The sequence below is a fragment of the Aythya marila genome (genome assembly GCF_965140915.1).
Source record: "Aythya marila genome assembly, chromosome: 4".
NCBI classification, from domain to species: Eukaryota; Metazoa; Chordata; class Aves; order Anseriformes; family Anatidae; genus Aythya; species Aythya marila.
This window is the reverse complement of record NC_139045.1, coordinates 50,448,426-50,460,676: the sequence shown is the minus strand read 5'-3', so window position 1 is coordinate 50,460,676 and position 12,251 is coordinate 50,448,426. Positions and strand designations below refer to the sequence as shown.

General features: G+C 36.3%; 1 protein-coding gene across 1 annotated transcript in view; it reads right to left on the bottom strand.

Annotated features, from left to right (window-relative positions):
* The window catches only part of GABRA4 (gamma-aminobutyric acid type A receptor subunit alpha4), a 40,296-nt gene that overhangs the window by 11,000 nt on the left and 17,045 nt on the right, over nt 1-12,251 (bottom strand). Inside the window, exon 8 of the mRNA XM_082758564.1 lies at nt 7,557-7,816. Coding sequence (XP_082614690.1) covers nt 7,557-7,816 — 260 coding nt within the window. The remainder of the gene's footprint in view (nt 1-7,556; nt 7,817-12,251) is intronic.

Below are 12,251 nucleotides of genomic sequence, written 5' to 3'. Positions count from 1 at the left end.
AACAAGACGGTTCTGTACATGTCTACCCAGGGAAATTTAGTAATTAAGCCTTTTAGGTGCCTAATCACCATTTTGGGCACTTAATATCCTCAGATTAAATAAATAAATAAATAAATAAATAGGGTACCATGATCAGAGCAGTTTTAAAGTCACACAGAAGAGATTTATCAGAATAATCAAGCATAAAATGAAGAGGTATTACTATAATGGAATGAAAAGTGAACAGTAAACAAACATCTTTATGCCTCAATAGTGATCTTGCAAGACTAAGATTAGAATCTTTTGTGATAGTATTATTAAGCCTTCAATATGACACAGGTAAATTAATATATTGGAAGATCAGTGATCTGCTATACAAAAGCACGGGTTTCCAAAACTGAGGGATCTCTGTTAATTCATAGAAAAACTCATACAAAAAAATTGGAAGGCTTAAAGCAACCAAGAGTCTGGCATTACATACTGTTTATCTGCAATATGAATATTGTTTGTGTGGTAATTAAGTAATATTTTCCTATTAAACTCTACTACAGTGTTTTTTATCCTTTCCATTCCTTCCTAAGAAAACAGTCTGTTCTTTTGGGAGGACATTACATAGCCTGCCAAATTCACACCATTTGACATTTACCAGGGAAGTAGCATGTTGTCATCAGTGTAAATAATGCTGCTTGTCCCAATTCCCACTGAGTCACCATATTGCCATGCTGCTAGCAAATGCACAACTTGGAGGAGAAATCTACCATGTTTTACTATTATGTTGCAGAGCCAGTCAATCAAAATTTTACTGGAATAGTACTAGAGATTTTGTTTTGCCTTACAGAGCCCTGGAATATGATCAAGTAAAAGCTCCACCTGCCACAAAACACAATGAATTCCAATTTATAGCTTTAGCAATGCAAACAGCAACACAGATTGCTCAGGGAGAAAAAGCAAGGGGAGGTAAGCTACAACAGCCAGTCCACCATCCATGCTGCCGACTTTATGATCTGAATCATGCAAGAGGAGGAGAGGTAAGAAGATCCTACATCGCACAATTGCATATGCCTACAAGTGTGTGATGTGGAAGAAAAGCAAATTCAAAGTTAGAGAGACATAAGAAAACTACAAGGAGCTTTTTTTTTTTTTTTTAAAAAAAAAAAAAGATGCCAATCAAGCCCATGCCAAATAAACACATCCACCTGTATAGCAGTTAATAGCCATTAAGAGTTAAAAGCACACACATGTATATTGTCTTAAACACTGTGTTTATATCATGACAAAAATGAAAGAACTGAAAACGGAGCTACAGAGAAAAAATCTACTAGGATAGGTTAAGTGCTAACCAATTCTGGAGGTGCTCTGTAAAACATCTACAAAAGGAAGAACGTGTGATTAGGAACCAAAGAACATTATTTTCTGTATCTTCAAGTTTTAGTGACCTTAAAACCTTACTTAAATTTGCTTCAGTACTTTGCTGAAAATGCCTTGAACAGTCCTCATAAACTTTCCCGAACTTCTCATTGTTTATTTCTTCTGACTCCAAATTTCCCAGAGTAAAAATAAAGTCAGCTAGAAATCTCACACAGCAGTGAAACTCAACTGCAATTTGGTGTCATTGGGCTCCACAGTATTGAAAATTCATTGTGGAGGAGAAACAAAATTGAAGTTTAAATATACACGCAGAAAATATTTTAAGCAGAAAATATGAAGAGGCTTGAGTTTACAGGCAACATGGGGAAACCTATTAACACCCTGAGATTTTGTATAATGCTGAACAAACTGAAAACCCTCCCCCTGACACCATAAAGGTCTATTCTGAGTTGGTGTTTCTGATACGCTACCACCTTCTTTTGTTTTTCCAAGTACTTATATTTATTTATACAAAATAAAAGAAGAAAAAATTAAGGAAGTTGGAATTAGGTCAATACAAGACTTTACTTACTGCTTAGAACTGATATTAGCACAAAACTAACTCTTATTATTAAAATAAACTTGTATTGTTTATTCAAATGATGAAACCTGAAAGAGTCTCGTCAGGAGACCAGCACAGTGACAGAGAAAGGCGCTTATGGTTTTTGTTTGTTTTAATTAAAACAGTAGGTCTTAGTATTTTCTAGAATAACAAGAGATTGACGTTACTGAGCTATACTTTAGTTTCCAAAATAAAAGCCTTATCCAAATTAAGTCTTCCAGTAACTACAGTAAACACTGTCAAGTCCTTGAGCATCAGACAAATAACAGCAGAGCATATCCCTCATATTCCCTTGCCTACAATTGTGGTAGTTCATTATAATACTTAGAGAAAATTGAAGAGTGAGCAATTACCATATTTCCAAGTAATGTTTGGAGGAGGTAGCACTCCAGAAGGATTTCTTGTTTAGTTGTAAATCAATCATAATCCTGCCTTTTGTGCATATCAGTAAAAAAAAAAAAAAAAAAAAAATTCCCCTTTCCATAAGAAAACTTCATTCCACAACTTTGAATTCCAACAGTTATGTTATTTTTATCAACACCCAGCTATTTTTTACCTTTGTGATAACTGAATTCTGGAATTCAATGGAGCTTACATCACATTTAAGTTGGATCAGAATCTAGCCCCAAACTTAACACTACTTTGTGTAGTTTTAGTAATTACTCTGCTCACTTAGCTAAGAGAAATGTTTTTTACTTCCACTGTCAATTTATTCCACAACTGAAATGTATCAAAGGTAGAGCAGTATCAGGTTCTTGGAAAGAAATCAGAGCTTTTAATGTAACACTTTAATTTATGCTGTTTAGAAAGATATACCATGTCAAATATTAGGAAAAACATTTATCATTGTTGACCTCAAATTTATGTCCCAATCATTGTGTTGTTTGACCATATATTTAGCTTTATACGTTGTCAGTAGTTCCAGTTCCTGGATAGGGCTACCTAAGTCTAACAAACAAAAAAGCAAAAGCAAAAAAAACAAAAACCAAAACAAAAAACAAAACGACCAAGCAACCAACCAAAAAAACCCACACTTTTGTACCTGAGCATTACAGGTAGTAAAATACTTTAAAGACCACTTTGTTGGGATACCTAAAAGGTAGAATAGATCCAAAGTTCCCACTAAATCACTGCAGCATTGTTCCAGGTAGCCACTCTCTTAGCTTTCAAATAGCATTTAGTATGTGTACATTATGACTCTAAATCATTGACAGCAAAAGTGTTGACTAATGGAGCTAAAGCAACAGAAAATTGTTGACATGTCAAATAAATTATTCACACAGCACAGTGGTACCCCTTCTTAAGGTCCTATCCTTCCATTTGCATGAACTCCAAAAAGCTCTTGAGCCTGAAGTCCTTTAATAGGATCTGTGATTTAAAAAAAAAAAAAAAAAAAAAAAAAAAAAGCTTATTATCTACTGAAATGCTGTTCCATCTCCACTATTAAGTCATGCATCCTCATGAGGAGGTCAATAAACAGAGCATCCCTTTGTGGTCCAAGTACCCCATTTAGATGTGGCTGCTCCTCAAATAACTCCCTCTGCATATGTGAAAAATGGATTTAGTTGCACTTCTCTATTTGCTGGGAGAGGGGAAGCTATTATTCTATTAGCCCCACAGTAACAAGAAACATGACAGTGTCACTTGTAAACTTATCAGGTACACTATGGATGCTCCAGTTAGGACAGGAGTGTGCATCTATGCAACACTGAAGAGCTTAACCCCTGAGTTCCTCCATTAAATGCTAAATGGCTAACTCAAGACAGTGTGACACTTAACCAGCTTCAGAAAATGGGAAGAAAGTTCACGAATTACAATCTACTTGTTATCAAGCTTAACAAAATTATTCCATTCAAAAGGTTTGTTTGAGTCTGACCTGTTTTTTTCAAGTTTCCCACTCTTGTAACAAACAGCTGAGGTTGAAGCTCATTCTAACAGTGTTTAGAAGCCTGTTTTTGAAGAATATTTTTCGGTAACATTCTTCATCTCCAAAATTGGATAGGTCTTTAAAAATAAACTTCATAAGAATACAGTGAAAAGGAAATAGTGCAGAAGCATAAAAATAGATTCAGGAGCCCAATAACAACCTATAAATCATTCATTTCCATCACATACTGACTTGCAACAACACTTCTGCTTTTACTAAAGAAAGGAGTTCAGAATGCTTCAGGACAGGTTCGTTCCTTCCAACCTGAAAGCAATTTAACTTGGTCCCAAGACAAGGAAATCACAGGAGACCATAGTGTAAGTCATCTTTCTTAGCTTAGACTTGAACACTATCTCACTGGGCCTGACAAAAGGGATGAAGGAGGCTGTCCAAGTCCCTTGTGAACTCAAGGCAGGTCTCAAACAAGCTTGGGTCCTACTCATGTGATAACAACTGCAGATCTGCACTCCTTCTTATGGAAATATATTTGTTTGTATCAGAAAGATATATGCTACAAGAAGAAAAAGAGTTAAAATGGGGGAATAGATAAAAAATGAGTACAACGGCATGGCTAAAATGATAACAGGTGATAAAGGAGCACACACTTCATCTGCAGGCACTACAAAAGTTGTCTGTTCCCTCCTACCTACACCAACCCAGTAAATTAGCTTCACACAAGGAATTTTGTTTGGATTTAAACGCTATTCAGACTACTTAGCTAGTCTCCAAGATCCTTTTAATGCTTAATGTAACTGATAAATTGACCAGTCATGTCCACTGTGTGGATCAAAGAAGTCAATACAATTACACAAGAGACTAATTCCACAAAGCTTAATTTTGTGAGTGGCAAATTTACCAGATCAGGCAAAGACAGTTCAAACAAAAACAACGACAACACCAACAAACTTTGAAAGCCTTTGCTTGAGCTCTGGCAACTGTGCTGCTAACAATAGAATTTCTAGCAGATTAGCAGCAATGTACAGCAAACTTTAAAAAATGTATTTTAACTGGGTAAAAAAATATAAAACTACTGTTTAGCTGTGGAGACTAAATGTGTAGTATTTGTTTATGTTAAGAAATAATACTTAGAGGTTATATGCTGCAGACAATTGTCGTACATTCTTTATGTACCACAGATTTGCAGTAAACCTGGGATCGTGTGATCTCTGGTAATACAGTGCTGATTAGACAGTATACATAGAGAAAAATCAGATTTATAAGAAGACATAAGAAGATTTGAGATTATCCTTTCAGTCCTAGAACTAAAAATTTTAAGGAGAAGGGCTGTATTATATATCAGGTTGACATAACAGTCACATTTGCTTCTAGTGACCTTCTGTGCAGCAAGACACAAGAACAGAAATCCTCCTCTAGTCATTGAAGGGACTGCATGATAGCTAAGACCTTTTAACATATCTGTGAGCTCTCCCTCCTGGAAGAGCAAAGAATCAAGTCTCAGCATAGGCATGATTCAAAAAAAACACCATAAAAATAACAGTTCCTGACATTATCATCATTGTCACTGTCACACATACAATTTTAATGCATAACCCTTCAAAACAATAGATTGCTCCCCTGACTGCTTTTAAGATCCCCAAACCTGTAAGCAGACTACCACATCTATCTCAGAGATAATAATTTAGCAACAGAATAGAACTCACATCTCAGTTTACCTAGTTTTAAATTTGGGTGAATCTGCATGTGGTCTATTGTTGCTGTTGTGAAGTCTTGTATGTTTGTTTTAAAATATTTTCTCCAAAACATTTGTGTAAATGTTGAAGTACAATACAAGACGGACACACAGCAATTCTGACCATGAATCAAAACCAATATTTTAAACCTCCATCATTACTACCTGAGAAAACTACTATTTCTCCTTGTGTTTTAATCAGATCTTACAAATAAATCTAGTATTAAGCTATTATGCAATTTATTTTCCTACAGACTCAAGTAAAACTTCACTGTCTCCAAAAGCAATATTTATTACCATTCCCAGAGTGCTCAAGATGCTATATTAAACTGCATGCTGTACCACCAAGAAAATTAGCTAGATGAATTAATGTAGAAAGAGAACCACATGCTACTATAAGCATACTTTTTCTTGTTCCTGACTCTTACTAGCAGTGAACAGAGTGACGTGTAATAAACTCTTCAGGAGCACATCCATCCTTTTAAGTAGAATTGGGAACTAGCAGAACAACACAGCCAGAAGACTGAAAACAATAATGATGTATGGTAGGAGAGCAAAGAAGAGGAAGAAAAATGGAAGTGGGTGGACAGCAACTGAGGAGTGATATCAAATAGATTGGGTGGGAAGGCAAAAAGAGCAAATGAATAAGGAAGGAGACAAATGAGATGTGAAAAGAGACAGAAGACAAAATTACCAAGAGTTAGTCTAAAACAGTAGCTCTTAAATCATGGCTCAGTCAAAGGAAATTACAAAGTCAGCCTGACAGGAAGAGTAAATTACGATGTTGCTGTCAGCGTATTAGTTCTCGGTGTTGTCAAGAGAGCTAGCCATGACTGAGAGGTACTGGCCTACCATATGGCCAGTACAAGTGCTGTAATGACTTTGTTAGCCAAGTGTCTAATGAACAGGAGGAGGAACGCAGCAGCTAGTGAGGACAGAGAAACCAGCAAAGGGAGGAAAGGAGAATTACTCGTGAGCTCAGCTGGAAGCCAGATCAGGCCGTTATTAACTGGTCAGCACACTAAGATAACTACCACACAAGTCACACAATCCAACATGCTAAGATAGCTGAAAAGTATTCCGCTAAACAGAGCCCCAAAGCCTTTTCAGTTAGGTGAGCTCCTATGCAAAGATACATAAGTTACATAAAAATAGCATCTATGGTGGACAGAAAGCTTCATCCAGCATTCTTCAAAAAATCCTGAAATTGTAGCTGATTAAGAACAAAAACTCTATATGCAATGAGGGGATAACAGTGATAGTGAGGGAAATTCTCTGAGGTACAACTGCAATGTTTTAGCATATTTTAATTTGTTAGAGACGTTATCCACAGAAGGGAATGTGCTGTCCAGATAACCTGTAATATCTTGGTCTGTATCATCCATCCAAGCAAAATCAATACACAAAGGGAAAGAAAGCTTCATAAAGATACCCATCCCCTTTGACCCTCATCAAAACATGACTAAATATAGAAGAAATGGCAGATATGAACAGACACAACCTCTTCCTCTCCTCCAAGTTAATCCAATCTCCAAAAGTGAAAGTAAAAATTAAATAAAGCTTAACAAGATTTTGTCATTGAATACAGTGGAGCACTAGTCTTCCATGATGTTGACTTACACTGCATGCAGGGGGAGAAAGTCATCTGCCAGACACTTATACACCACACTGAATCCAGAGTCAAGAATGAGGCAAACACTTTTTTATGACTGCTCTGTAGAGAGAGCTGCACACCTCCAGGGTGCTGTCCCTGAGGGAATCTGAAATAGAATCTGTTGTTTTATAGTCCTGAGCAGGAGATACAATTCTGTTGGGATGGGCCCAGATGGAGAAGACCTGCTGGGACACGTCAAGAACTTTGTTCACTGTCTCCTCTGGAGACAGTGTTGGGAGGGTACTCAGAGGGAGCCTGGGAGGAGGTTAAAGCCCTAGTTTTGCTGAGAAACACTACCAAAAAAAAAGGAAAATAATTTTATAAATTGAAATCATACCGTGACTGTCTCTTCTGTACTTTTTTCTCTTTGTATAGGAGCAACTGGAAATTCAAGGAGGGATTTTACTGTCTTCCTTTTGGCTCTTTCCATTTGAATATTAGTAAAATAGTTGACAGCAGCAAACTCGATAAGAGCAGAGAACACAAAGGCAAAGCAGACCGCTATGAACCAGTCCATGGCAGTAGCATAGGATACTTTTGGCAGTGAGTGTCTTGCACTGATGCTCAGTGTCGTCATTGTCAACACTGTGGTTATTCCTTCAAAGAAACAGAAGAAAATCACTGTTGAATCCAAGAAAACCAAAGAGAACAAAAACAGGCAAACAGCTTCAAACAAAGACTCTTAAAGCACTTAGGAATCATTTAAATTAATTCACATCTGCAAACCCCATTATCATGAAAAAAACATAGTTACATTGTAAGATATTATAACAGAAGTCACTTTGCAGTGTTCCACTCATGATCTCAACAGTAAATGGAAGAAAATACATCTCTATGTTCGGTTAAAAAATAGTATTATTTTTAATTATAGTAATATAGAGATTTTCACATTTAAATCAATATAGGAAACATGGTGTAAGATATGTATCTATGTTTTCTCAGCACTGCAAAATGATGTACCATGTAATTCTACTGCCATAAGCATGATACAGATGTTGCTATCAGACAGTGCACCCTGTATTTGCTTAATAAAACAGTTTTAAGAAACTCCAAGGTCCTGCACTCAGAGATTCACCTTCCATAAAAATGAACTTCTGTGTAACACAGAAGAAATAATTCACAAGTGGAGTAAAGACAACTCATTTCTCAGCTGGATTAAGAAAACAGAGCTTAATCTTTCTTTGCTACTTGTGAATACTGCATTAGATTTAAGTCACTGCAACTACCACGTGCGTATGAATAGTAATTATACATGCACAGCAGTTAACCAGCATGGAAAGCCATGACTTTGTGACTTCAGTAGAACATCTACAACTTACAAGCAGAAAATGTGGAAGCCTTAATTTCATATTTATTTTTTTTTCATTGTTTAGAATTTCCATCAACAATTTATTTTCTAAATATTTGAATATAATTTATTTAATAGAGGAACACTGTGCTCCTCAGACTGCAACAAAAACATTTTTCCTGTAATGGTTTTAGAAAGCTAACGATTACCCTGTGTCTGGTCTTCTGATCCCACTTGCAATCCAGATGCCATTAAATCATGGCAAATTATTTTGGTGCTAAGGAAAACTATAATGTTCTGTGAACAACTCTGTTAATTAGCAAGCCATCACCTTATCTTTTAAACCCTTCTGCTACCACTCAACTGATGAAATTTAATTAGGATTTCATCTTCTGAAAGAGCAACTTCAATTAAAGTGTACATGCATGAACACTGAGCTCAAATATGACCACTTCATGATAATACTTCAAGTGAAAACACCAGCTATATACAACCAATGTTTTTTTTCTTTCATCCAAAATATTCCAAGAATAGTTAAAACATCAAGAATTCTTTATCTTTCAAATATAAAATACCATGTAAAGAATGAACACTGCTCAAGTCCTACCATGATAACCACAAGGACAACTGAATGCAAACGTATATACATCTTTACTCTTACGAAAAGAACACTTGTACCCATTTTAATTCAAGAGGAAATGCATATACTGAGAAAAATTCAAAATAATTAAGAGCCTGTTTTCCAACAGGATCTTCACACACCCTCTTCCCTAAACGGGCATATCCCATCTGGGGAACCTAATATGAAAAAGCTTCATATATATACTGCCACACAGAGAACAGGACACAATTAAAACAGTCTCTCCTATTAAAAAAAAAAAATAAAAAAAAAAAAAGACAAGAAAAGAGCAGCAGTTAGTTCATAAATGCATAAAGAATATCTCAGAGCAAACTCAGCAGGATAAAAAACACAGATGCGAGCTCACAAAACCTTCTTCAGTGGGAAGGTGTTGAAAAACACACCACTGAAAATGTTTAATGCTGAGAAAAAAATTATGGAAAGTTATTTTATCCTGGAAGAGGCACATCCCTGCTTACCCTTATCCTTCCCAATTCTACTTTTGTTCTCTTTGAGCTAAAGATTATCTGAATTGTCTTTTTAAAAAGATATTTATTTAACAGATATAAGAACAGAATGAAGTGAACCAACTAGACAATGATTAACCAAATGTAAGGAGGAGAGGGCAGGCCATGACAGTGTTACACAGTTTACTGTCTCAGTCTTTATCAGTTTTTCCCCTATGAAACCATTCTGATGAAAGACTTGCAGTTGTCTCTGCAACTGCCCTTGGATACATGCCATAGTTATTTATAGGGTGGCAAATTATGTTCTGGTAAATATATATATATATACACATACACATGAACTGTAGTTATCCACAGATAAGTACTTGCAAGCTTCTGATTAGAAATGCACATAGTTATACATGTATATAAATATATTTAAGAGTATTTTAATATAAAAAATAATTTTAAAAATCTGTTTGAGGAATAAAATTTCCTCTGTCTTTCCTCTAAGAAATACCAATCCTCCACAAATGGGTCTAAATCTCTGACTGCAGAAATCCCAATTTATGTACCTTATTAAGATTTATTTTACTATTACAGTTAAGAATTATGACAGCAAAGCATGAAGCCTTTATAAAAAGTGCAAATCACTGCTCCATGTGTAACTCCACATGCATAAACAGGTCTGGCTAATATGCAATAAAGCAATGTAATGTTCTCACAGGGTTCTCTGGTTCATAGGAAAAGTAAATCTGTTAGTAAATTGGACCCACAACTGAAGGGGCAAATTCTACCTTCCTGAGAAGCTAATATTCACTGAAGTTCAAAACATACTGGGATATCTCTATGACGATGTTGTGTTGGTGTCACAGCTGATGTGATTTTTCAGAAAACAGGTAGCAAACAGCCAGTAGTGGTTACATAACCAGTACACAACCATACTGGTTACATAGTAGTACGTAAGTTACCCTGTTTTAATGAAAACCCTTAACAAAAGCCTTAGATGAAAAAGCCTGTAAGTCTGGCAGTGAGAACAGAGAAAATGGTTTATAATGTCTAAATGGTGATGGGGAAAATACAGCATCCTTACTGAAATATGGGTCTTACGGCCATCACTTTTGCTCCTGCATTACTGATTCTGACTGGTACTGGGGGTCATGACAGTTCTCCCAACTCAACCATGCCTGTTCCTGTTCACTTGCAACACTGCTACCCACATTTTTTGGGTTGTGGAGGTCTCAGGCTCTCACAAAGGAAACTGAAGGACATATGCTACAGCTCCTTGCCTACCTTATCACACCACTCAGCATTCACACGCTGAAACTGGAAGCAGTGTGTGTCAGATGGTGGTAGCTGACCCAGACATATGACTGAACACACAGATGTGTGACTAGAATTCACTTGCACGTCTAATCCCACATCCAGCTAAGTGCTCCTCATACATCAGAACATTTCCATTTTGTTTTCTGCAATGCTGATATGACAGCAAGAGATCACACACCATTTAAGAAAAAGTGTGCTGGAAGACAACTCCCAACGAGCTACCCCCATATGAGGGATGATCAGAAATAGCAGTTTACCACTAAGATAAACGATTCAGGTCTAATACACCTGGTTTGTAAGCAAGAGATTAAGCATCCCTGTCTACTATTCAGGCTACTTTCTTGGGGGGGGGGGGGGGGGGGGGGGGGGGGGCTTTAAAAAAGATTAATGTTTACTGGATCCTATCTCCCAACCACGCATTGTTAACCTGTTAAACATTCAGAATATATTGTAAAACCAAGTCATTACATCTTTGTTCCACATGAAAAGCATCCATAGTGCATCATGTTCATCATAGTGCATCTTTTCCATAGTAACAGACATCTTGACAGGCAGGAACTCCCTAGATTGTTCCTTGTCTGTCCTTCCTCCATTAGCTTTGCCAATTTCTCTCTAATCATGCAGGAAAGACCTTTTGGCTAGCCTCTTCTAACAGTTCCTCTAGAAAGTCAGTACCATAGCAGATATTCTGGCTTCATTCTTATCTCTTGCCTGCAACATTTTTATCTTCTCTTAAGAATACCTTTACAAAACAGGGTCCCTTCTGGCATTTGTCAGAAAACTAAAAAAAAATACCCATACTTTAAGCCACCTGTTTCCAAAGCCATATTAGAGACTTAAATGTAACTTAGTATATGTCCAAACTCTATTATTATTTGTTCTCAGCTTTATATATGGATATAATGACACATATTACATATTGCTGTATGATTTCTACATTTTCAATTGTCACATTTTGTCTATAAATACAGATTCTACCTTTACAGTTCGTGGCACTACTCCCTTCAAAAAGCACTACTGTTCAACATTACTGCAAAGACATTTGAAGCAATATAATTGTTTGCCTAATATAATGCTCAAATTGAGAGCTACTGGAGATCTTACTAGCTTCACAGCTTGTTTTTCCTATAACTAATCATTAACCTTGTCTAATTTGTGATACCAAACAGTGTTCAGACTCTACTTACATGTCTGAATGAGCCAGCATGTAGAATAATTCTTATCACTCTTGCCAGCATCTATCTATAGTAAGGCTTTTTGTAGAACATTCTTTTCTTGATCAGTCCTGCTTTCAGCTATGCTATATTATAAAATCAAGACACTGCTCTATGAAGACTGCTTTTAAAATGTTTT